Here is a 27,213-nt window from a genome sequence, read left to right as displayed (position 1 = left end):
CAAGGAACCCGTCGCTTGTTTTTCACTTTCTGTTGGAAGGTGATCGATGCTCAGGAAAGACAGAGAGAAAGGCAACGCGGGAACATGAGCCCAGGGATGGGAGGGAAGGGGCGAGTTGGCTCAGGAGTCCCCGGATCTTCGCCACTCCTGGAACGACGTTTCCGACCTCTGCCCCCCGCACCCACCAGGACTGCGGGTCGGGCTCCCCCGTGTAGCTGCTCCCTCTCCTGAGAGAGCTGTACCGCTCCTGAGGGTCCCCACGGGCTTTGCTCACAGACGACCTGGCTGGCTGGAGTCTGCCACCGCCTCTCCAAGCTAACTCTGGGAAAGCAGCTGTCTACGCCTCTCTGGGGGTCTGAGCGCTCCCCAGTTCTCTGCAGTGTTGGAAGGCCTGGCGATTTACTTGAGCAACACTCAGTGGTCTGCGGAAGCCAGTGTGTGTACCATTGTTAAGCATCAGGGACATTACATTGTACCTTAAAGTCAGTTGTGATGGGCGTAGATGCACCAAGAAATCAGCAAGTGCTACCAATCAGGGCTCCCCCACCCCAGAATCAGAGATTCCACACACACAAAACACGATTACACAGTTACCATCACACCAATGGTAACCCTATGTGCCAGACGCAGCTGCACAGAAACGTAATTCTCCCTCCATGGGGTAATCTGGGTGCGATCCTTCTCATGCCTCCTGGATAAGTAAGTAAGACCAAAGGGTTTGCAATGCTGGACCAACGACATACCCGGAGAAGTCTGGAATAAAACATAGCAGTGTCGTGAGGGAATACAGAGGGTGAAAAATGTCCGCCCTCAATTTATTGTCTTATGTCTCACCTCTCATTGTTGTTTGCATCGTAGTAGTCATTATACTCTGAAACTGATGAGTTTCCAGGGCATTATAAACTTGAAACATTTAGCACAGGTAGCACTAAAATAGCTCATTTAAGAGTACAGTTTGCAAAGAAGGATTGTCTCTATACTTTATACACACTAATCAATTACAGCAAATTTCTCAGCAGTGATTTCTATTACCCTTCTTCAACGTGCAGTCATGAAAATGAGGTCACCAGACTTCAGGATGTTTCTCAGTGTACCTCAAGTTTTCCCACACAATTTTCCTATGCAGGAGAAAGGGAACAGACATCCCCAGAAGACTAAGGCAGTAGCCTAAAGAGACTTAAACAAGTTCAAATGAATGCTTTAGCTAGTGGCATACTAGCGAATGTTTTAACTATCATCTTGGAATATGCAAGCTCAGATTTTTAGCATTTGCCAGTTTACATGGCGTAAAGATTCCCACCATGGCCTATTTCAGTCTACCAATGCACGGTCAAATGACTTGCCAAATGCCTGAACATTTAACCATCGATTCTCATGAGCTAGTAGTACAAGCCAAGTCCAACACATCACTGACTCTGGCTTTAAAGTGAATATGAATTTTGCAGTCAATGATCCATCCATGCTTAATTTAAAAATAATGGATTTCTTTCTGCCTTCAAATGTTTTAGCATCATCTAATGTATTTCCCAAAGTAAGTTCTACTGTTTTTGTTTTGTTTTTTCCTTTATTGATTTTTAGAGAGAGAGGAAGGGAGAGGGAGAGAGAGATATAAACATCAATGAGAGAGAACATCAATTGGCCGCCTTCTGCATGCCCCCCACCGGGGATCGAGCCCTCAACCTGGGCATGTGTCCTGACCGGGAATCGAACCAGTGACCTCTGGTGTTCATATATGCAGAGCACTTGATTCAGTGAATGCTATTTTCCTCTGCCCAGGAAAAAGGGGATCATATCAGCATCCCAGGTTCTGATATTTTCTTCGTTTCATTTAATAAAATGAACTAAGCAGGAGATAATGAGACAGGCCAGTGAGCCAGGATAGTGGAATAGGGAAACTGAGGCAGATAGCGGAACAAACTGACAGAGCAATCCACAGCAGATACAGAAGGTTTACCACTGAGCCACACCGGCCGTACTCCAAGTGAGCTCTCCTCTTATGTGGTGACATGGAATAGGGCATGAACACGAAATAGCCTCACATGAACCACCGAGTGGGAAAGGTATTTCCGTCTCGACCCTTCTGATTATGTCAAGACTGAAGTCTCAGGACGCTGATGTGCTGTAACACCTCTTGCTCCTCTCCCTTTTCAACACAGAGGCCCGGCCTCAGTTCAAGTCTCCAGGCAGGCCATGGGATCAAGGTACAATGTAATAAAAGTGGTTTCTTTTTATTTTATTTACTATGTTTAGCTTTTCATGGCAAATAACACTGACTTTTCTCTATTTGTGGAAGTAGCCCAGAATTTACTTTTAAACATGTTACTAAAATGTTACTTGTACTTAGGAGATACCTGGATGAGGCAAAGTCTCTTGCAGTTGGGGATCTGCAAAAGGTGAGACCTAGCCTCCTGTGAGGTGTGCTTGCAGCGCCCTCTGGCGGCAGAAAGGCCCAGGGGCAACCTCGCTGCATTCGCAGTTGATTCCCTACCTTTGGGACCTCCTGCCCCCATTTGTCTAAATCAAACAGATTTAGATTCAAGCAATGGAAGGCTGCCATAAGCTGACTTGTAGCAGCTGCCAATTTCCGTGGTGTAAATGTCCCCACCATGGCTGATTTCAAGCAACCAGCATGATACCACTGAACTCAGAATTGGGAAGAAATGCACAGCAGTCAGCTTTGGTGAAGCAATAGGAGCGGTCTCCGGCACACCACGGATTCAACCACCACTTACAGTGGCATTTGGATTATGTGGAAGGAACCCTGCAGAGCACTTTCCCATGTCATCTCATGCAAGCCCCCAAACCTGTTGCTGCTGATAATGATTCTCACCATTTTGTGGATCAGTAACTTGGGACACAGAGGATACAGGACATGCCCAAGCTCATACAGCTGGTAAGAGATGGAGCTGGGGTTTGAACCCACAGGCACTCTACTGCACCCCTGGAGCAGGCACACAGCACTCAGTGCATCACCCTCAGGCACCCTGCAGACACATCATCCCCCAGCATAAGGACTGAGTGCGTTTTTTCTACCACTGGAGCCCTAAACACTTTGCGGCACCAAAAGCTCAGCGTCTTGCCCATCTTGCCTTCTCTCTCTCGATACGCACCTTCTTTCCCAAGCCTCCGTGTAAGCACTCAAGAAAAAAATTTTTATCCACCAGATCTTTTACAAGGTCCCTGTTTCGGTCCACAGAAGCCCAGTCACCTCCCTGCTGTGGAGGCTCCCTTCCAGCCTGGCCGTGGCATTGACTATCTGCCCCGGGGGAGTGACTTGACCCCATTACCTCATTTTATCCTCACAACCATTCTAAAGGGTAGGCATTCTTCTACCACTTTACGATGAGGAACGGAGGCTCTGAGAGGTTGAGTGACCTATTGAAGGTCACACAGCTTGAACGCGATGAGGCTGGAATGGGAGCTCCAGTACCCACTACGTCTCCACTAACCAGCTCTGCCCCAGGGCCCAGCACGAGCTCAGACACACTAAATTCAGACACAGTCTTCTGTGACAAGGCACAGGGCAGAAGGGCAGGAGGGGGGTCGACTGACCTAGGAGGCTGGCCTCCCAGGGCGATGGCTCCAGGACTCCACTGACAAAGCTATCCCAGGACTTATGGGGCTGGGTCGCTCCGGAAGCAGTTCCTGGTACTGGAGTATCAGAGGCACTGCACGTCTCTCCATCCTGAGGGGCGCAGTGCACCCCTGGGGTTATAACCAAACTTCACAGTCCCCTCGCAGAGCGAGGCCACCCTCTTGCAATGCCAACAGCGCTTGCTTTGTCCCCCCACAGGAGCCCCCACTACTTAGCGTGTGTGTTGATCTGTTTGGCCCTCCTGCTACCCAGCAGTCAGCGTCTCAGGCAGGGGAGGAGGTGCGTCCCCTTGCAGATGTTTGTTGAGTGGATGGGTTGGATGGGCCAGTACTGGCTGGGTTAGTGTTTCTCGATTGCCCAGGTGCTGTGTCTCAGAGACAAGCTCTCAGAGGTGGGGACAGTCTTGAGGCTCGATGGAGGGGGCGCCTCTGCAAACTGGCGTCGGACACTGTGGCAGGTGGCTGCACCCCTGGCCGCTCATCTAAGCCTTCCCAGATGCAATCATGACGTCAGGGGGCTCGGTCAGCTCTGGAAGCTGGGAGGGGGAGGGTGCTAGGACCCGACAGAGAAAGCAGAAAGCAAGTTCCCATTGGCTCCTTCAACAATGCATGCGACAGGCAGGCCAGGGCTTCCGACGCGTCTGCACCTAGGAATTGGCTAGACACCCCTCTGCCCCGCCACCCCACCACCCCACCGTCCTGATTCAGACGAAACACCGAAGGGAAGTGACTGGTGGGGAAGTGACTGGCACAAGGTCAAAATTCCCGAGGTGGCGAAGCCGTAACCACATTGCAGGTCTGGGAACCAGACCCGCGGCCTCTCGCTCCGTCCTGCTGCAGCCCGCGGACCACCGTGGCTCAGTCCGCTCGCCTGGATGCCGAGCCTCCCTCGGCTTCACTCACCCAGGAGCTCAGAAAGAGCCAGGCTTTTCCAGTCAAACTCGTGTTTCAGTCCAGACTTTGTCACTGACGAGCTGCGTGTCCTCCGGCAGTCACTTGACCTCTCACTGCTGATTTCTTCCTCTTTGGGACGTATTCTTTCTCTCTTGCTGCAGAATTATCGCGAGGCTGAGAGAGGATGCCACGGTCTCAGTGGAAAGATGAGGAAATGATTAGAGAAGGCTATGTCCGAGCCTTTAGTGAAGTCTTATTTACATGTCATAACCAATGCTCAACTCATTCAATAATTAAGTAAAAATTACACCTTACACGTGGGCCAGACAGTGAAGGACAGCAGCGCCCTCCACAGGTCAGAGTGGTAGCGACAGTGGTGGTCCTGAAATTTTTGAAGGGGTCATTATTCTTTGGGGAACAGGAGTTTTGCATCCAAAGCCCTCTGCCTCTCTTCCCTTCGCCAGTCGGTGGCCCTCCCAGCATAGGAGGATCAAGGTAAGGCAGACACCAGAGTCATTCACCTGCGTAGACAGAGCTGTGCAGTGGTTTGAATTCAGAGACCTACCACTTACTGGCTTGTAGCCCCAGGCAGGTGATTTAACCTCAGGGAGCAATGCGTGTCCAGGAGCACAGAGCAGGGGCCCTCACACAGCAGTTGCCAGCTGTGAGGATCACCATCCCCGTCTGCCTCCCACGACTGCAGGGCCCCGCAAAGGAGACTTGTTTGAAGGTGCTGTACCTTCGGAGTTCTCTCTCCGCCTGTGCTTGCTTACCTGACGCCTCTAGTGCGGTGGTTCTCAGCTGACAGTGACCCTGTCCTCGAGGGCGCCGTTCGCCGTATCTGGGGGTGTTCGGGGCCGAGGCCAGGGATGGTGCTAAGTATCCCGCAAGACACAGGACAGCCTTCCACAACAAAGAATTATTCCGCCCAAAATGCTGCTAGCGCCAAAGTTGAAGAAGGTTAGAGAAATCCCCGGAATGTCCATCCTGAGGAGGAATGGCATTGCCCCTGGGCGGTAATGAATGTCACACTCACAGGCAGTTAGGGACCATCGTCTTGGGATTGCAGCAGGGCCTCCTGCATCTCCCCACGGAGCTTCCCCTCACCTTCCCCTGCGCCTGCCTCCCACGGGTGATCCGGAGACACCTCCCAGCAAGGCAGCCCCGTGGAGCAGCACCTAGGTTCTGGAAGAGCAAAAGCTTTGCTCAAAGCATGAAATGTGTTCCCCCTTCGGTCATAAGCAATGGATGTACACCCTGATACCTGCCGTACAACACTCCTTCGGCAGTGAGTGATTCAAGGAACTTTGTTCGGTTGGTTGATTATTTTGTTGGGAACGGATGGATGTACCTTGAACTCTCTCTCTCACCACCTTGCTCACCATCTCAGCATCTGTATGTCAGTCACTCATCCTTTCCACAAACCTTCTAAAGCGCGTGCTCTGTACTAGACTCAAGGTTAAGTGTCAGGGATGGAATATTTCCCCGATGTTCTTTCCCACACTTAGGAGACAGGGCCAGCACGCTGGAGAAGGGACGAGGAAGCAGCCTCTAGCGTCGCATGGACACGGGCTGAGTTTGAATCCCGGCTGTGCTGTGTAACATCGGGAAAGTTCCTCAGCCTGTCTTAGCTTAGTTTTCTCATCCTTAAAAAATGCAGTGGTGCCCCCACTTCTCGGGTTTATGAGAAGCACTGAAGAACTAAATGATTGTGATAGAATGGTTATAAGTACCCTGGTTCCCATCTTTAACACCTAGTTCCTCCTTTTTTTTTTTTTAGCTATGTGACCTTGAGCATAGTAAGTTCTAGGGTCTTTAATTTCCTCATCTGTAAAGTAGAAAATAAGGTACCTGCCAGGTACAAAGTTGTGCAGATTAGGAAAGAGTTAAACAGTTAGCTGGTTCCTGCCGGCATGTCGTAAATACTCAATAAACATAACCATCTCCATCATTACCGTCACTATTATATTGCCTACAGTAATCAGAGCTCAAGCAGCTATTTCTGTCCCCGGGATTATTCTGGATGCGTTTCGGTTTCTGAAATAGCTGTGAGTGGCTCACAGGCACGTAGCTGGCCTCGTCCGTGTGCCAGGACCCTGCAACCTGACAAACAGCGGGGAAGGAGACAGTCCGGGCAGCTGGGACCTGCACGGGGCAGGTTCTAACCTCCCACCTGCACACACGCAGAGGTAAACTGACCGCTCTCCCAAGCTCTCTTCACCCACAAGCTCGTTTCTTTGAGACCTGCCTGGAATCCCAAGTCATGGAGAACAATGAGGCTGATTATAGACTCCGTGTCTGATATACGTTCCTACAGATTATCTGGGTTGAGCCTAAATCCATTCAGAGTGCTCGATGGCACAACCACCCAGAAGCGGACAGACCTCGCCTGTCAAATCCACGGACAAAGATGCCATAGCACTGGGTTCTGTAATTCCCTCAATGCCTGGAATTGCTCCCACACATTGAAGAGCCCCCATCCCCAAAGTGGTATAAGTGGCTTGTGGTGTCTGCACTTGGTGAGACCAGCAACCCATTCACTTGGAAACATGACTGATTCCCGATGGCAGAATTTATTTTTTAATTAGGAAATCTTCCAATAGTAAAAATGACACATAACTCAATAGACACACTTAAAAAATTCCCCTTCAAAGAAAAAAAAATTTATGTTCTCATCACCCAACAATAACCCTTGTGTATATTTTGTTGGTTTTTCTTCCAATATTTTATCTTTGTGCAATTGGGGGGTTTGTTTTGCCCTTTTTTCGTTTGAGCGTTTGACAATTTAAAAAATTATAACCACACTATGTAAAAAAAATATTTGCAGACTGTTTTTTTAACCTCTTATAGACTTTTATAAGCATTTTATTTCTTAAAAATATGTGTTTATTGCCCTGGCCTGTTTGGCTCAGCGGTTAGAGCGTCGGCCTGAGGTCCAGAGAGACCTGGGTTCGGTTCCCGCTAAGGGCACGTACTTCGGTTGCAGTTTGTCCCCGGCCCTGGTTGGTCATGCGGGTGGCAGCCATTCGATGTGTCCCTTTCACGTCGATGTTTCTCTCTCTCTCTCTCTCTCTTCCTCTCTCTCCCTCCCACTCTATCTGTACAAAAAATGGAAAAATGTCCTCGGGTGAGGATTAAAAAAAAAGTGTTTATTGATTTTTTTTGAGAGAGAGAAGGGGGGGGAGAGAGAGAGAGAGAGAGAGAGAGAGAGAGAGAAACATAGATGTGAGAGCGATACATTGATCAGCTGCCTCCTGCACGCCCCCTACTGGGCATCGAGCCCGGAATCCAGGCATGTGCCCTGACTGGGAATCAAATCAGGACCTCTCAGTCCATGGGACAATGCTCAGTCCACTGAGCCACACCGCCGGGCCTTTTATAAGCATTTCAAACTATTATGGCCACATAATATTCCAACAAATGGGTATAGCAACTGTTCCTCTATCCTGGGCATCAAGGTTATATTTCATTTTCAACGTTATAACTGTAACAAACATTTTAGATATAAAGCTTGCATTCTTATTAGTCCAAACGTAAGATTATTTCCTTCAGATATATTCCCAAAAGTGGAATTACTAGGTCAGAGAATTTTAAAGATTTTGCAAGGCATTTTAAAGACCCTTGAAAGACTCTACGAACATTTCCTATTTGTTCTGGACATGACTTTGGTGTCCTTAGTGTGCGTGAATCGCCGCCCACCCCCACAACTTCTCCCAAACTCTTTGTCTGCTGTGGGGACCTTCCCAGATCCACCCTCCCTCATGGCTCCAGAGTCCGCCTATTGTCCAAAGCTGCCCCTCACCATCAGTCCGGGGTGACCACCCAGCGACGCCCAATTTGGAAGAAGAGGGGTCCAGTCTCTCTGTGTCCTCTGTGTTGCCCAGTTGGCTGAAGCAGTGAACCCCTGATTAGGAAGAAAAGTTGCTGGAAAACAACACCTCTCTCATTTACTTACTCCACCCCCTCCCCCAGGAAAGAGCCTGGGTTTTTGTCTTGTTGCCATGGCAACACAAGACAATAGCTATTAGCCTTGGTGCTTGGGGGGAAAAACTTCACTGACTGACAAGCAAGAAAGATGCAGAAAGGACAGGTGAGTGCCCCCTCCCACCCATTTTCCCTCTGGGCCTCTGCAGACGCAGGGGTAATTAAAAATTAAACGTTGGCATCACACAGATACTGGCGTAAGGAAGGTGCCAGGTCATCTGTTTCCAGTGCTAATGAAAGTGGATGAAGATATATCATGTTACCTCCACCTTCATCTCTGTTTGATGGAGAATCTTTCAAAACATAGGTCGTTTTAGAGAATCTTTCTACCCTTCGGGGAAGAATATGGCTTCCAAACGGCCTGCAAGGATCTTAAAGGTGAGGTGGGGTTTCCAGTGTAACCCTGTATTCCACCCTCACCTCTCGTCACTTCCATGTCACCAGCACCCCTAGCTCCCAGTTCTCATTGGTCTCCAGTCTCTCCTCCCCCAGTACCCCACCTGCCAGCATCTCTCCCCGGGTCATCTTCCCGAGACACGCCTCTCGTTCCGTCCGAGTGAAGATTCCAGCTCTCTGGGCCCCACGGAAGAGAGCAGCTCACAGATCTGGGCACAGGGCAAAGGAGGCACTCGGACTCCCTCACTAACCCCCGTTCCCTGGCTGAGCCACCCGTTCCCATTGAGGACGCTCGCTGTTCTTGTCTTGAACACATGCATTTCCCCCCTTCCTGCAAAATGCCTCCCCACTCTTAAAAACCCAACAGAACGCCATTTTTCTCTAAACTGAGTCATTTCCTCCCCTGGGCTCACACGCCTCTTCTTTCATACCTGGAATATAGCTCTTCCCACGCTCTGCTGCAATTGACTGTTTCGTGGCCTCCCCTCCTCGGCAGCCTGTGGGCCTGCCCAGGGCAGGGTTGGTGTGTTCATGTCTCTGAACGCTGCCTGCACACGGTAGGAGCTCACGCTGGAAGTTATTACCCTCACAAAGCTGGGTTATTTGGCTAAAGGATACATTTTTCTATCTGGGGAAAAGAGAATAACACCTGAATGTCTCTAGCACCAAGCCTCTAAGGAACCCGAACCCCTCTTTTTTTGTTTTTGTTGTTTTTAATATGTTTTCATTGATTATTTACAGAGAGGAAGAGGGAGAGAGAGAGAAGCATCTATGTAAGAGGGAAACATCGGTCAGCTGCCTCCCGCCTGCCCCCACTAGGCATCAAGCCCACAACCTGGGCATGTGCCCTGACCGGGAATCGAACTAAGACCTCTCAGTCCATGAGACGATGCTCAATCCACTGAGCCACACTGGCTGGGCCCAAACCCCTCTTTTATAACATCATCATCATTATAACATATGCTGGGGACCTAACAATGGTGTGACGGGTGAGCATCTGGGTGCTGAAGTTGTTGTTATGGTGGTGTTTGTAGAATAACGCTCAAAGTTCACATTTATAAACTTTTTGAAAAATTCCAAAATATTCAAAGGTAGCAGCAATAGAATACTGACCCCCCCTTTCCACATCCCCATACCCATCAACCCAGCTCCCCCAGTGATTAACATCTGGGCAAATGTGTTTCCTTTGTTGCCTTCCTTCCCCCATTATTTTCCTGGTTAAGGCAAATCTCAGACATCATTTTATCTGTCAATATTTCATAAACAGACTCGGTTCAAATTCTAGTCTGTCTACCGACTATGTCTGTGACCCTAGGCAGGTTAATGAATCTCCCTGATCTTCATTTTCTTCATGTGGAAAACGAGAATGATTGTGATACATGTACCACAGTGTTCTAACGAGAAGCAATAGACTCTCCTATGAAAAATCCGTGCCCAGCTCGTGTGCTAGGTTGTCAGTATTAGTCATCAAAAGGACTATTATGATCATTATCATTACTGAATGAGCAGCACAGTCCCAAGGATTTGTGACATGAGAGACATATGACTGTCAGTAATCATGGCTCTGGACGCAGAAGGAGGATAGGTGGGGGTGTGGAAAACTCGAGTCGTAGAGAATGACTAGGAGGCTGGAGGACTCATCCTGGAGGGAGATGAGGGGGTCTTGAGCTGGGCAGTGGCCAAGAGTGGAGTCCACACCTAGGAGGAGATAAAACAATGTGTGTGCGCACACGGATCGCCAACACCACTGAAGCTGCGAGAGAAACGTGGAAAACATTCGCCTGTGAGCTTTCAGGAGGCATCAGTCCTGCCGACACCTTGATTTCCAACTTCTAGCCTCTGGAACTGTGCAAGAAATGTCTGTTGTTTTAAGCCACCCAGCTTGATGTACCTTGTTTCACCAGCCATGGGAAACAAGCGCACTATCCAAACATTCCCGTGTGGCTGCAGTTTTTTTAAATGAAAAGAATCATTACTTTAGCTGGACACTGGGTGTGATTTTTCAGGGTATCATTTCCAGGTTCTTGTGCATGTGCAAGCAGTTATTTGCTTGGTTGTAATTAGAGTCAAATACAGTTTTATGTCTGGACATTAGACAGACCACTAATTTGTGTTGTTTTAATTCAAGGGTATATATCTCCCTACTAGCCACTGAGTCACAGTAGATCCTGTTTCCTTCCTCAGAATGAAACAGGACTTCCCACTGCATTCCCAGCATGCAACTCTGCTAATTTTTCTGCTCACATTGCAATAAGATCTGGCTCATTACACCAGGGTTTGTGAGTTGCCCGAGTAACCCGCTGATTCTAACTTGTGCTCACACGTCCGATAGCCCCACCACAGAGATCACCCCCATGAACCATAATCATGTGAAACTCAGCCTCTGAGTCCTTTGAGGGGCCACATAGAGACACTGTGTGGGTTTAACTAACGGTCAAGCAATATCCTGCCGGTTTCTTAATGCACAGAGCAAAACTCAAGTTGTTTTGATTTCTGCACAAGCGTGTAGAACCAGAGACCTGATTCCTTCTCAGTTGCCCCAGAACGGGAGGGGTTGTAGCTGTGCCTCTCTGTTACTTTCCAATGTGCAATGATATTTAAGCCAAATGTTAAAGGGGGCCCTATCCAAATATCAGCCCAGCTTCTGGGGGGGGGGGGACCTCAATCAGCCAAACAGAGGGCCTGTCCTCCCTGTCCCCACCGTGAGCCAGCCAAGCCCAGTGCCTGACTCATGATACACAGTTGATATTTATTAAATGAATCACCAGGTAAGTTCAAGGGTCTAAAATTCAGAGCCCCTGAATTTTACACAGTTGCAACAAATCAGTGTAGGGTGAGGCCAACGCGTCACTTTTAAAGCCACACTTGGTGACTTGGGTGCAGGCAGCCTTCTGCCCAGACTTGGAGAAAAACTAATCTAACCAATGAGTGCTCTGAGGGCAGAGACCACGTTGTGTTCTTCTGTTACTGAGCACCTGCTGGGTACCACACATTCTTCTCTGTCCTGAGGCAGAGCAGAACCCCATCTCCTGTGGGCAAGGCCCCGTCCGAGGTGCCCTGTGGATCCGGAGGTAAGGCAGGTGCCTGCCCTGGGAGACCCCCCCGCCCCCCCATGGAGATGGGGAATTTGCTCCCACCACACTGAAGGTCTCAACTGGAGGCAATTTTGCCTTCCAGGGGACCACTGCAAGGTCTGGGAACATTTTGTCTCACACTGGGAAGCGCTACTGCCATCTAGTGAGCAGAGGCCAGAGATGCAGCTAAACAGCCAGGAACGCGCAGGACAGCCCTGCAACGGAGAACTGTCTGGCCCAAAATGTCAATAGTTCCCAGGTTGAGAAATTCTTCCAGAGAGAGTGGAACAAGTGTCATAACCAAGGAGGGAGCAGGGTGCATGTGAAGCTGCAGAGGAAATCATGTGTCACACAGATGCCACAGTGCAGAACCCAGAGCCCTGCGGCCGCCCTCCCTCTCCCCCCTCCCCCACCCCACCCCGGCTTCCTTCCTGGGCTCCAGCCTGGCAACCCTGGCAAGGGTGCCTGGAGCCCGGGTTACGCAGGGCTCGGTTTGCGGCCCGGCTTCTCCATTCCTCCCTGTGTGACCGGGGCACACCGCTGAACCTCGCCAAACCTCACTTTCCTCTCGGCTCTTCCCCACGAGCAGCGGGACTCAAGGAGAAAAGGGAGAATGCGTTTATGTCCTTCCGATTGACAGCCTGACACACTTCCACTTACTTCACAGGGTTAATGCAGCGCAGCGACATCCTGCACACGCGGTGTTGTGCTCAGCGCCAGCACCCGCTGGACATTCGTCCTATGCCTGCTGCTGTCGTGATAAGGAACTACGCACCCCACCACCCCTGCTTCACCCTTTAAATTTACCTGGTTTTTACCCTCTTTGAGATGCTCACCTTCTCCTCATGCAGTCAGTGGGCAGCTGCGGACTCGTAGCACTAGGTTCCAGGTCCAGAGCCCGCAGCCCCCTGCGTCTTCCCTCTGTGGGGGAGGATCTAGGCGCAACCCCTCCCCCCAAGTGGCGGAGGACTTTCTGTTGGAGCACCGGTCAGCAAACACCTCCCACGCCATCGCTCTTCTATTTCCACGCCTTCCTTTGCAGGTCCCAGACCATTTGTCTTAGGCAGAGCTGCTTCTGTTGGCCGCTTGCATTTTGGCACCCTAGCACCTGTCTAAATTACAGCGATGTCTAGATGACACAGTCAACGTACCTCAGTTCCCTGAAGGTAGTAAACAATCCCCCAAGCACCTGCAAATGTGTCCTTTCTCTCCCAGCCTAAAGGAAGACCATCTCCACCTTCTAAACTGGACTTTCGTCAATGTCAGCAGGTCTGACTGTCATCCTTTTGAAAGGATGGCTACCCATATAAGAACTTGCAAGATTTTGAAGGGCCTTCGGTCTCCTTGTAGGTCTAAACCCCTTCCACTAACGTATAGTTGGTAATGCCAGTTGAAGACATTCAGGGAGCATGGCATGGTCTAGTTACTGATCTGAATAAATAAAACCAAAATGATCTGAAGGAAAGGTAGTTAGGACACCAATAAGCAACTAGAGTCCCCCAAGCAGAAATATAGAGTTCCTCTCCCCAGTCGGATGATTTGGATAAAATATGCAAACCCAGAACTAGCTGAACCTGTATTTTGCACATTTTGCCATAGTTGTGTGGAGTTTCAGGAGCAGCCAGAGCTTGGGTTATTTCTTAGCCCGTGTCCAGCACACTCAAGGAGCATAAGCAATTCTTGGGGCTTTTTAAAGTGGAACTCACCATCATCACCCTCAGTGCCCTGCTGGCCATCAGTGACACAATTTCTGAGTAGAGCACTATTGACTTAGATTGCTTATATATCCTTCTACCTACCTGTGTCACAAACGTCTACGTGACCTTCAAGTCTCAGACTAAAAGTTACTTCCCCTCCATCGTTTTCCCAGGTTTTCATCCTTCTCCCACCCCCAAGTAAATCCTCTTCTGTGCCCCATCGCAGTTCAAGTGTCTGCTCTACAGACTGTGCATCACATGTTTTTTTTCTGCAGGGAACAGAGATCATTTCATGCACCTTTTTATTTTCCTCCCAGGCCTGGCTCACATGTTGGAATTAAGCATCCTTTGGGTTTTCCATTTCATTCTAGTCAACCGTCCAAATCCAACACTGGGGAACTTTGTTAAATAAAATAAAACAAACACCGGAGGCAAGTGACTAAATTTTTCTTTTTTCATCTTTTGCTTTGGTTAGAAATATAGTAGAATAAAAATATGTAGGTTGGTTTGACTGTGGATTGCAGATTTCTGCAGAACATGAACACACCATGTATTTGATCAAGAGAATCTCTGTCATCCAAGTACCCAAGAAAAGAGGATCAGTCACTCCATCCAGATTCTACTGTCTTGCTTTTTGCCTCCCCTTCTGCACTGTCAGAATGTTCTTGACCTCTTCTAAGCCAGTGTTCCTACTAATGGCCCCTTAAAAATTCCTCTTGGGCCCTGGCCGGTTTGGCTCAGCGGTTAGAGCGTCGGCCTGCGGTCCTGAGAGACCCGGGTTCGGTTCCCGCTAAGGGCATGTACCTCGGTTGCAGTTGGTCCCCGGCCCTGGTCGGTTGTGCGGGTGGCAACCACTCGATGTGTCCCTTTCACATGGATGTTTCTCTCTCTCTCTTTGTTCCTCTCTCTCCCTCCCACTCTACCTGAACAAAAAATGGAAAAATGTCCTCGGGTGAGGATAAAAAAAAAAAAAAAAAATTCCCCTTGAAGCATCCCCATTGGCTGCCCTCTGATAGCTACTTAATGTTTCCCTTCCCTTAAAAATAATAGCCATCCCTGCATCACCAGGACTAGGTTGGTGCAATAAAGGAGACCAGGGTGCAGTGTTGAAGGAGGCGCTCATTCTCAAGCTCTGATCCAGCACTTGCGCGGCCTTGAGAGGAAACATCACCTTAAAATCTGCACCCTTGTCACCTCTCTTGTCTCATCCTACTCCATGCCTGGCACTACTTATTTTAGCAAGAGAATAAAACCAAATTTAATATGTACGTAATTATGGGAACTCCACATGCCTGAGCGGGTCCTCCTGGCATCATTGCAAAAACCCTACGTGCAACTGGCCCAGAAAGAACTTGAGTGTTTGAATCTTTTCTCTGCCTTTCCAGGGGGTCAGTCGCTGATCCCTGACATTTTACTTTTCCAGTCACTTTGCCATCTAGGTCAGAATCTCAGGGGCTCTCTCACTTCCGACTCCTGCAGCTACTTGACAGCTACAGATTCCAAGTCTGCGTGCAAAGAATGTGTGACTTTCCAACACCTACTTTGGATTCTCCACAGTCTTAAAGATGGCCGTTGTTAATATCAGTAATCTCCCTCACACGCCTTTGGTAGATGTGCTTAATTGCAACATTACTCATTTCTTATTTTCAAATCTTTTAATTTGTCATCTAATAGGCATCGTGATCCGTGGAATAATCCCTCTTTATTTTATTCCTATTTTAGGTGGCTAGGCTGATTATTATTCATAACACAAGCCCAGTGCTTTGATTATTAAGTGATGCCATTTGTGCCCTAATGACTTGGTGCCTTACACGCCATTTAAAAGGAAATTGAATATTATGAAACATTAAATGAGACCCCAAACAAAGATGGAGCATCGTTAACCCTCATTACCCCCGTGTGAAGGAACTGATTATTCAGATAGAAGGAGACTGAAGATATTCTAGCGTTGGACGATCCAGGGTGGGCATTGGCATCATTGGGACCCCTTTGGGATATAGTACCAAAGGCCCCAACCAACATGTCCAGCAACTTGCCCCACAGTCCCTTTGGCTCTTTGTCCCCATGCCCTCTGGCCTCTCTTCAGTCTCTCCCTTCACAGTCTTCACGCTGTGCTTGGAACGGTCCTCTCTCCCGTCTTGGCTTAGGCACATCCTGCTCAGCGTTTAAATCCAAGCTCAGTGACCACTTCTTTAGAGGAGGCCTCTCTAATCTTCCCAACAGGTCCAACCCCCCATCCACATTCTTGGAACTCCACCTCAGAATTACCAAGGGGCCGTCTTATATTTACTTGAGTCACTCTTTGGCTAAGTCTGTGTCTCCTGTAAGTGCATACGCTTCACGCGGGCAAGGGATCGCGTAGGTGTTTGCTCACCAGCATCTTCCCGGGCTTCCAGAAACCCCACCTGGTCCCGTTCCATTGCAGACGGAAATAAGAGCGATCGCGACTACTGCTCCTCTGCAAACGTGGTCTGAGCCAACTCTGTTTGCCCCGTGGGTCGTGCCTGAATGCCATGTTGAATGCCAATGAAGCAGTGGTCCAGGGTCAACTCTGACAGGTGGCGATCCGTGTGAGGGTGAAATAAACAAATCAGGAACACTTTTAAAACTGTGACATTCTCATCATTATGATTAGTCTACTAAATGACACTTGATTCCTTAGACTGAGAAAGCATACCTGTTCCACCCACTGCTCTGTAAACAGCTCCTGGGATAGGGTGTTGGCGCTGTTGAGTGAGTGACTGACTAAATCAATGAATGGATAGAAGAGCAATGATCACTTTGCATATTAAAGAGCTGAGAGACGAAGTGACTTACTAGAACGTCATTACTGAGTCGAAGCAGAGCCTTGGGCTCAGTGATGTTCCCACTGCCTCCTGCACAGTCCTCTTGGTATTGAGGTGGCCTCCAAGGACAATAAATGTCAGAAGAGGCTCGGACAGCCTCTGTACTCAGGATCTTGGCATCTTCAGGTGTCTGAACAACATGCCTCAAATTTCCGCCCACTGTCTGGATGAAAAACCAGCCCCAGTGGAGATGGCTTGAGTATGCCCAGAATCCCTGGTTCTGGAAAATTCAGCGAGTACGACCAGAACTAGCCAGCCATGCATCTGGCACTGGAGTCTGACTGGGTGTGGGGAGCCACACCCAGATTATGAGCAGACTCTACCGGGCCACCCAGGCAGCCCTGAGCAGGCCACCAAGAGACAGCTGCCTGGGCCAGGGATTCTGGGATACAGGACAGACAGGATAGAAACCTCCGGGCTTGCTCAGCCACAGTGTCTCACTGTCCTTCATTCATTCACTCATTCATTCATTCTAGAAATATCATATGCCAGATATTTCTTTGCACTGGGGTCCCAGAGGTTGGTGCCACTGTCCTGCCCGCCTAGAGCTGCACACTCCAGTATGGTCAGCATGAGCCATGTGCAGCCCCGGGCATGTGACGTGTGGCTGGTCTGGCCTGAGTCACGCTGTAAGCGTAAAGTGCACCCTGGAGTCCAAATGCTCGGAGCAAAAAGAAAAGGAATATAAAATAGCTCATTAATACTCTTCTAAATATTGAGTATATATTGAAATAATAACATTTTGGATAGATTTGGTTAAGAAGTATATCAATGAAATTACCAGCTTCTTTTTACATTTCTTTTTTTTTTTTTATCCTCACCCGAGGACATTTTTTTGTTCAGATAGAGTGGGAGGGAGAGAGAGGAAGAGAGAGAGAGAGAGACATCGACGTGAAAGGGACACATCGAGTGGTTGCCACCCGCATGACCGACCAGGGCTGGGGACAAACTGCAACCAAGGTACGTGCCCTTAGCGGGAACCGAACCTGGGTCTCTCTGGACCGCAGGCTGATGCTCTAACCGCTGAGCCAAACCGGCCAGGGCTCTTTTTACATTTCTTGCTGTGACTCATTAGAGACGTTTTAGTGACGTCCGTGGCACGGCGCTGGTCTGGGGGCCTGCAGCGCAGAGGAGGGCCGATGGTGAGCTTCACACTGGAGGGCGAGGGTAACATTGCCAGCTGCCCGAGATGCCGAGGAAGCCCACAGGAGACTCGCCCAGACTGCGAGGGGCAGGAGGGGGAACAGAGTGGCTTCCTAGAGGACTTCACACTGAAATCCACAGCCACAGGAGAGATCGGAGTCAGCTCCAGGACCAGGGCTCCAGCAGGAGCCCAGGGCAGAGGTGGAGGGGCCCCGTGAACGTCACACAGGTCCCCAGTGGCAGGAGCGAGAGAGGAAGAGGAGAAGGAGAAGCAATACGGCCAGAAAGGCCAAGAGACATCCGCTCCTGCAAGTGAGTCCAGTGCTGTCCAGCAGGACTGTAATGTGGGCCACAGGCAAAGTGTTAACGCTCACAGTAGCCACATTCGGAAAGGGGAAGTAGGTGAGGCCGGCCTGTGCGGCTCAGTGGCTATCAACCCAGGCACCAAGAGGTCGCAGGTTCGATTCCCGGTCAGGGCACATGCCCAGGTTGTGGGCCCGATCCCCAGTGGGGGGCATGCAGGAGGCGGCCGGTCAATGTTCTCTCTCATCGATGTTTCTATCTCTCTCTCCCTCTCCCTTCCTCTCTCTCTAAAATCAATACAGGAAAATAATTTTTTTTAAATATATAACATTAACTTTAATAATATGTTTTACTAAACCCATTAAAAATGTTATCATTTCCACCTGGCCAGTGTGGCTCAGTGGTTGAGCGTCGACCCATGCACCAAAAGGTCGCTGGTTCGATTCCCAATCGGGGCACATGCCCAGGTTGTGGGCCCGATCCCCAGTGGGGGGCATGTAGAAGGCAGCCGATATTCTCTCCCATCGATGTTTCTCTCTCTCCTCCTCTCCCTTCCTATCTAAAATATATAAAGAAAAAATTTTCTGGAAAAAAAAAAGTTATCATTTCCACACGTAATTGATGGTGACCATTCGCAAGGAGGTAGCTTGCATCCTCTCTCATCATCATCAAGTCTGCAATCGGGTGAGTGCACTCCCGCACATCGGTGTGTGTGCTGCCGCATTTCCGGGCTCGGGGCCACGTGTGGCCAGTGGCTGCTGTGTTAGGCAATGCAGGTCTGCTAGACTTTTCTCCCGAGTGCAACGGGAACAGGCCTTCAGCGGAGGTGTGCCTTGGAAAAATCTCCCTGGTAGCGCGCAAGGGAGACAAATAGCTTTCTGGAGGCTGTCACCACCATCTGGGTGCTGTCACCTGCTGGGACACCTCAGTTTATAAACTGGCAACCTGGGAGCAAAATTTCTTCTTTGCCGACTACCCTGCAACGGTTTGTGTGAAGGCAGCTTGGGGATGCAGACCGCGGAGCCTGGGTTTCGTCCAGCGTTCTGAGGAGGGGAAGCTGCTCTCAGTTCCCATCTGGTTCTAATCACCTTTCAGATGCCGACCTGGACCGGGCTCCCTAGATTTTTCACCTTTGGGTTTCTCGTCTGTGAGACTGCAATGCCAGCACTCACCTCCAAGGCCTGGGCTATGGACAAAACGAAGCAACATGTGTCAAATGCCTCATACTTCGACCGATAAAGAATTGATCAAAAAATGGTAGTTTCTTTCTAAGTTATCATCAAAGGGACTTTCATAGCTCCAAGAGCAGCTTAGAGGATATAAATCCTGACAGCATGACTAGGGGGTCAGACTGCTTTAGCTGTCTCTTGGAAAGACTCCCAACCCCTTCTGCATCCCCCACATAGGGACTTCAGTGCATTTCAGAAAGAAATGTCTAAAAAATATGCAGATTACAGCCAGCCCTGTAGGGGGGAGGCTTTTTTTCTAGCTTCACAATCAGCATTAACTGGCAAGAATACAGCTTTTTCATTTCCCTGAGCTCCATCTTCCTGGGGAAGCAGCTTTAAAATTGTTCCTAATCTCCAAGGAGTTTCCAGGTGTTTAATGACTTGCCAGGGTTATAAACAACTGAATTCTGGGAAACCGTTATGTGAGATGTTACCTACCATGTTCCTGTGCCTTTGAGAATCAAATCAAGCAATCTAGTCTGGGGGAAGTAGGACAAAGCATCGGTTTTAAAATCCGACAAACCTGAGTTTGAACCACAATTCTGTTGCCCTGTTGCCGATAGCTATCGAATCTTAGGACAAATTGCTTTATCCCTTGGAGCATCAAGGAACTTATCTGTAAAAGGGGGATGATATATATCTTGCAAGGTAAGAATTACATATGGCCCTGGCCGGTTTGGCTCAGCGGTTGGAGCGTCGGCCTGCGGATCAGAGAGTCCCGGGTTCGGTTCCCGCTAGGGGCATGTACCAAAAAAAAAAAAAAAAGAATTACATATGCAAGGTAAGAATGTATTAGTTATCTAATACTGCATAACAAATTACCCCGCAAAACGTATTAGCTTAAAACATTTGTGATCTCCCAGTTCCTGTGGGCGAGGAACTGAGCTTGGCTTAGCTGGGTCCTTGGGCTTGGGAAGTCGCCCAAGGCTGCAATCCAGGTGTCAGCCAGTGTTCTGGTCTCATTTCGAGGCTCTACTGGGGAAGGGCCTGCTTCTAAGCTCTCTCATTGGCTGTTGGCCTTGCCATGTGGGCCTATGGAGATAGGGCAGCTCACAACAGGGTATCTGGTGTCTTCAGAGCAAGAAGGCAAGAAGAGTCGGAGAGAGAGACTGCAAGACAGAAGTCACAGTCTTTTATAACCTAACCTTGGAAGTGACATCCCCTCACTTTTGCTGTATTCTGTTGGTTAGAAGCAAGTCACTAGGTCTAGCCCACATTCACTGGGTGTGAGTTTCAGGAAGTGAGGACACTTAGAAGCTGTCTGCCACAATATTTAAAGATTCTCAGTAAATAGTAGCTGCTACTATGACCAAATAAGAGAGTGCTTTGCAAAGCAACCCTCACCACAGAAGCAGAAGAAATCTACTGGATTCTGTATTAGGGTCAAGAAATTTAACAATCATATAACACTATCCGTCTATAAAAGATGTTGATTCTAACCGATGCAAGGTCATCCAAAGACTTCGTTTAGAGATGCATTTAATTTATATTAAATACAGAGTCGATAACTTGTTACCAAATAACAGTGTTTGAACACTTGAGTTAAAAGGCACATCTTTCCCTTACATAATGTTTTATCACATCTGTAGTTATTTTAGGATGCTCATGTTTTTATGGGGATGCAAATAAAAATATGCATCTTGATTTTCTGATTAAGCAATATTATTAAGGCATTTGATCCTGCTGCACGCTCTTTTTTTAAAATTTTTTATCCTCACTTGAGGACATTTTTCCATTTTAGTTCAGATGCAGTGGGAGGGAGAGAGAGGAAGAGAGAGAGAGAAACAGCGACATGAAAGGGACACATCCAGTGGCTGCCTCCCACACGACTCCTACCGGGGCCGGGGACGAACCGCAACTGAGGTACATGGCCTTGACCGGAATCGAACCCAGGACTCATTGGTCTGCAGGTCGATGCTCTAACTGCTGAGCAAACTGGCCAGGGCTGTATATTCTTTATAATTATCACTTTAATAGCTATGTAACATTTCCATTCAGGAGAAAAATGTAAGAGTCACAGTTTACTTAACCATCCCCTTTTTCCATGACATATAAGTTGCTCTAATGTTTTGCCCTTAAAAGCAGTGCTATGATTGAGCACCTTTTGTGTGGTAAGGTTTTCTTCCCCCCATAATTTGAATTATGTCTTTAGGATAAAATCCCAGGAAAAGCAGTCAGAATACACACATTTCTAATGGCTCTGTCAAGTTTTCACCCAGATGAGAAAATGGCTTTGGTTTTTATATAAGCAAACATTGCTGCTCCATCCGCCCCAGACTGAGTTCCTCAAAGGCAGACACCCTAGCTTAGTTTTTTTTTAAACATGGCATCTTGCCTCTAAGCCACATTTGATGAGTATCGTGGGCTGAATGAATTAACAAAAATATTTAAAAATCTGAGACTTTAGGGGAAATATTTAGGCTAAATCTATTGAAACTTTTTTTCAATCAGGAGATGTTGCATTTCCATTTAGAAATCACTAAGTGAAGGATGTTCTGATGCCAAGCACTGGGCTCTCTTTTGCCCTTTGTTGTTGTTGTTGTTGTTGTTTTATCTTCAGACAGAGTGGAAGGAAGAGAGAGAGAGGAGAGAGAGAGAGAGAGAGAGAGAGAGAGAGAGAGAGAGAGAGAGAGAAACATCGATGTGAGACAGACACATTGACTGGTTGCCACCCATACAACCCCAACTGGGGCCGGGGACAAACCACAACTGAGGTACGTGCCCTTGGCTGGAATCGAACCTGGGACTCTTTGGTCCACAGGCCAACACTCTAACCACTGAGCCAAACCGGCCAGAGCTCTTTTGCCCTTTTCTTATCTCATTTAATCCTCACACCATCCCCTGCAGCTCATTTTCCACACAGCAACAGAATGAAATGTCCAAAGCATAGATCAGCTGGTCAAACACTGCTTTTATAAAGGGTCCCAGGAGACATCTGTCGGCCCTCATCATTTGAAAACAAAACAGTAGGTCCTCTTCTCTGGGGAAAATACGAGCTCTCTGGAATGTCTACATAGCTGGACACAAAATTTTCACCCAATACCAAGAATCATGGGGATTTTTTTTTTTAAACATAGTTCAGCCCAGGGAATGAGTCATTTTAGCCAAACTCTAAGTCAGAGTGATAAAACATAGGTAAGCAGGAAACAAATGACCATCAGAAAATAACTTTATTGGTCAAAATTTACTGTGGCGGATATGTCCTGCCACTCTGCTGCTTGTAACTCTTGGAATTCCACAGTAACCCTCACCTGTCACTCCTCTTTTAAAAGAAATTTTAATTTATCATTTCAGGAGCTATCAATCTCATTTTTTAGACCCCAGAGACCAAGTTGCTTGTACAGATCAGAGTGTGTGAGTGACACAACCAGAACTTATCTGCACCCAAGGTTCAAGACCATCTCAGGTTTCACCACTAACTTGAACCACAGCGCCCCCTGGTGGGCGCCCAGCGTCTTGGCTTTTCCAGGTCCTCTACACTCTGGCGACATCTCACAAAAGGTGCACTTCCGTTTGTCTCCCTCTCTCTCAGGTGAAGGAGGCCATGCAGCGGATCCACGACCGAGGGAACATTGGCAAGTTAATTCTGGATGTAGAGAAGACCCCGACTCCACTGGTGAGTCCAAAGCAGAGGGATCCATTCAGTTCAACACAAAAGGGGCGGATCAGATGCAGGACACAGGTGGGACAGAGGGAAATACAGGCAGCTCATGGGCTGGCGGAGGCGGCCGGTGAGCATCCCACGATGGAGCAAAGAAGGGATGTCACACACTGAGATAAACGCTGAGGAGGAAAGGAGAATTCTTCTATGAGAGCATTTCAAGAGCAATCTAAGGGCAGTCAGGGAAGGACAGACACAATCGACCTGAGTCTGTGACAAGCGCTATCTCTTGGCTGTCACGAATACAGATGGATGCCAACTACCTCTGCCGTCCCTCCTGATGATCCCATTGATTTTGCTTTCTTTTATCAGGATAAAACCCTTATATCCAGGGGTCTCACTAGGAGTGAAGCATGACAAACTCACACCCCAGATGCTCTTACAGTAGACACTGGGGGGGGGGGAGGGTGGTCAACACAGAAGCTGCCACCAGGCTGCAGGACTCAAAGTCCCGCTCCGAGCTCCTGTGTGTGACCTGGGCAGCTACTCTGCCTCCCCAGCTTCCATCCCCGGCCTGTAAATTAGAGGCTGATAAACTCTCAATTAGAACGATACGCAGACTGTCTCATACACACGAAATTCTAGGAAAGGTTAGACAAACAAAATACTTAGGGAGGTTCTTGGTTTTCTCACATAGTTCATCTTGGAGCTGCATCCGTCATTTATTAAAGAGAAAGAACTGAAATGCCGTGCACGTTTTAGTCCAAAACTTGTCCTTTTAAAAAGTGTTTACTGGGCTTTTATGACCATGCTACAGTTCAGGGGTGAAGGTCGTTTCACTCAGTGAAGGGCAGGTGCCTGAGCAGGCATTTCACAATGTGTAAGTGACTGCTAACAACACGGATATAGTTCATGAAGTGCCTGCTAAGGTCCAGGACTGTGCCAACAAATGTTTTAAGCAGATGAGGGGACGGGGTTCGAGAGGAGAAGTCAGTTGGGATCTTGGGTCTTCTGTGCACCTGTGTCGTGTTCTTTAAACACGTGACCAAGTCTGTTTCGGCCCATCAGTGTGAGGCAGCCCGGTCTAGAGGCATCCTGGACTGCCTGTTGCTTCCAAGCAAATAGCTGGCACTGGCTTCCACCTGTGCCCAGGACACATGAGGGCCCTGGGGCTGATAGGAAGGCCTTTTTGACCCTGGGGGCGGGGGGTGGGAGAGTGGTTCTTATTAGAGCAGGAGCTGAACAGCACACCTTTCAAGGTGAGAACTGAAAATCTGCCTGGGCATATATCATTGTCCTTGTTCCTGAATCTTGGGAGGCCTTTTACCCTGGGACTTGAGGCAACAAAGAGATGATGGACAATGGGCCAACTCACATCTGGATTTGGAGCATCTCTGGGGCGGGTGGAGGCCATTGCCCATCTGGATGGAAGACCAGGCTCGAAGAAATCCTCTCCCAAATTCCAAATACTTGCACTCAAATCCTTAGCTCAGAGACTGCTTCTTGGGGTGCCCCGCGTCAGACAGCTAATAGCACACTGCGCCCCTGGGCAGCAGGCAAGCCTAGCTCTTGGCCCTTAACGAAGTCCTTCCGAGTGGCTTCATCAGATGCTCGGAGAAGGGGGCGGGTGAGGCTGCAGAGCCCTCTCACGGGTCCGCTGTTGAATTACAGATGGCCAACGACAGCACAGAGACCAGCGAGGCGGGAGAAGAGGAGGAGGACCATGAGGGTGACAGCGAGAACAAGGAGCGGATGCCCTTTATCCAGTAACGCAGGACCCAGCCAGAAGGATGAAGGGCGGTTTGGAATAGGAGGAGCCAGCTGAGAAAGCTCCTCTGTCCCAGTGAACAAATGCTGTAGTCCAGTGCGTGTCGTGTTTGTCTGCAGTCAGCTGAGCTAAAAAGCTTTCGATCACTGTTGTTTTTCGAAATTAAGTGCCAATCCCCATTCCATGCAGTATTATGTCCCTCCCGCCTCTATGTATTACACTCTCCCCTTTCCCCTGTTCCAAAACCATCCATCCTTAAGTCCTTCTTGACAGTTCTCAAACAGCCTAATTAGTACAAGCCCACAGGCCCAGTGCCTAAGAGACCAGACGTGGGCAAAGACAAGTTTGGGTTGGAAGGTGTTATCACAGAGCAATCTCCAGATCCCAGAATTTTCAGGCCAATGACACTTTCGCTGCCGGCCACCCTGCTTCTGATAAGGACACTTGCCGATTGGGCCGGCAGACAGAGGGTAGGCCAGATAATTTCATGAGCCCATAAATTTAGCATCTCCCCAAATAGTACTTTCCTCTCCCCCAACGTCCTTGTATTTATTCAATTATCTCATGGTCGGAAGGTTGAACCACTGACTCACCCTCTGAAGCTTGATCCCTTCACTGGTCTTGTCCATCGACACAGGGAAACAGGTCCAATTTTTTCAGGATAGAAAATGGGTCAACATTATGAGTTTGCAGACCAGCCACAGAGATTTCTCCTCTGAAACCACAGCTCATGAGTAAGATCCACCCCCCTACCATATATATTTTATCTTAGTTTTAAGAAAACTCACCACGTGCGGGACTATTTCAGAAAGCATTACTGAGACTCGCCTGTGTTTGCACATGCACTGTTGGCATGACCAATGTTGCTATATCCATTTCCTAATAGTGAGCAGCCACCTTTACCATGGAACCCCCTCACCCCTCCGAGGAAGACCTCCCTGGAGATGATATTTGGGGGGAAAAAATCAATGTATCCTTTTACTTGCCAAAGTATGTTCCAACATGTAATGAATTTTAGTGGTACAAAGTTGGCGTGCGGTATCAGATGCCAAATGTGTGGTTCCTCTCCTCTGAGATATAAAATCATGGTGCAAACTCTACAGGACCCCTGCACTGGGGGATTGGGGACCAAACCACCTGACTGCACACCCTTGTTTAATAGTGTAGCTCCTAATCTTCGAAGAAACCCCGCTCTTTGCCCCACCCCACTTGGCATGCAGAGATGAACAAGTCCCTGCAGGAAGAGAAAGAAACTCAATGTCTCCACAAGGGGGCTCCTTCTACCCCCCTTTCCCGTCCTTTGGTCCCAAAGGGTTGACTCCATCACTCATAAACCATACTGGAAACACAAGAAGCTCACACAGTTAAGCACCGCAACTCACTTTCCGTTCTGGAAGATTCTGGAGGGTTCCCACTTTGCCCGATCTCTCCACCAATGAGCCTTAGGGTAGACCCAACTCTTCCTCAAAGTGATGGCAGTGAATGCATTCCAGCAGTTAGCTCTTTTGTTCTTCAAGTCCTTTTCTGACAAATGTCTCCTCGTTACTCATGTCCTTTTTTCTCACCCTAAGCTCGTGATGATGACTTATTTATGCCAAATGTTTACCTGAAGCGAGTCTCTCGTTGTGAATGTGCGTGTGAAATATAAAAACGAGAAAGGTGCCGCCATGTGACGAGCAGACAGACGAGGGTCTCAGAGAGAACACCCACACCCTCTTCTCTTCCTGCCCCAGGGTGCACCATGTCCCAGTTCTGTGCCATTAAGAGGGAGCATGTTGAGGTTTTGTCCCAACACCTTTGCCAAATGCTGTATTATTGGTTGTGTTTCTCCCATAACCCAGCAGCCAATGGGGTCTTGAGAAGACCATCTCTGCCATTTCTGTCCAGCCACCCACGTGACATCCCCGGCAAGCTGGACAGAAATGGCATTTTCCAGGGCTGACGGGGCAAAGAGCCCCTGGCCGAATCAGGGCTCGCCTCTGCCAGGTGTGGGAACTCCCCAGCCGGAAGCCAGAGGGCCTTATGTCCAGAGGAGAAACTTACAAAGTCGTTCCTCCCGAATCTGTGTGCTCAACTACAAGTAATACAATAATCACAAATAATGCCAGTAGGCTAAAGAAAACCCTTTCACCTCAGAATACAGAATGAGAAAACTAGAGTTGGACCAATACGATCAAGTTATTCCACAACGAACAGAAAAAAAGAAAGAAAAAAAAAGAATCAAAGTGATCTGTTTAATGCACCCTCACCTGAAGCACCTTTTCCCCGTCCTGTGGCTTTTTCTGAAGGAGCTGTAAGAACGTCTCAGTTTGCCTTAAAGGAACTGTGAAGGCTTCTCTGTCATTTAAGCTTGATTGGAGTGAAATGAAACATTGTCTAACGTATTCGTGGCTTTAGAGCTTTTGTTATATTGTGCCTACAAAGCAAATTATGTTTACATAAAAAATATAAATAAAGTATTCAGCATAGCATAGCCTCGCCTGGTATCAGTTACTCCACGTAAATAGTTGTTGGAAAAGCACCCCCCACACCCCCCACTAAAACCTAAGGAATGCAATGGGAGGCTGAAAGAGGGGGGAAAGGGTGATAGATGAGTCTCCAGATGAAGAACTGAAGATGACATGGAAAACGTAGGGTAGAGAAGAGACAAGCCTTTAAAAAGACATTCATTCACATTTCCTCAA

General features: G+C 48.5%; 1 protein-coding gene across 1 annotated transcript in view; it reads left to right on the top strand.

Moving 5' to 3' along the window:
• VAT1L (vesicle amine transport 1 like) overlaps positions 1–25,787 on the top strand; it is a 164,841-nt gene extending 139,054 nt beyond the window's left edge. The window contains exons 8-9 of the mRNA XM_036275024.1: positions 22,693–22,776; positions 24,433–25,787. Of these exons, the coding sequence (XP_036130917.1) occupies positions 22,693–22,776; positions 24,433–24,531 (183 nt within the window). The 3' untranslated portion in view covers positions 24,532–25,787. The remainder of the gene's footprint in view (positions 1–22,692; positions 22,777–24,432) is intronic.
• Positions 25,788–27,213: the final 1,426 nt, after the last annotated feature.

The sequence above is a fragment of the Molossus molossus genome, unplaced genomic scaffold (genome assembly GCF_014108415.1).
Source record: "Molossus molossus isolate mMolMol1 unplaced genomic scaffold, mMolMol1.p scaffold_m16_p_21, whole genome shotgun sequence".
Lineage (NCBI taxonomy): Eukaryota > Metazoa > Chordata > Mammalia > Chiroptera > Molossidae > Molossus > Molossus molossus.
The sequence above is the reverse complement of the archived record's forward strand: the minus strand, read 5'-3'. Positions and strand labels throughout refer to the sequence as shown.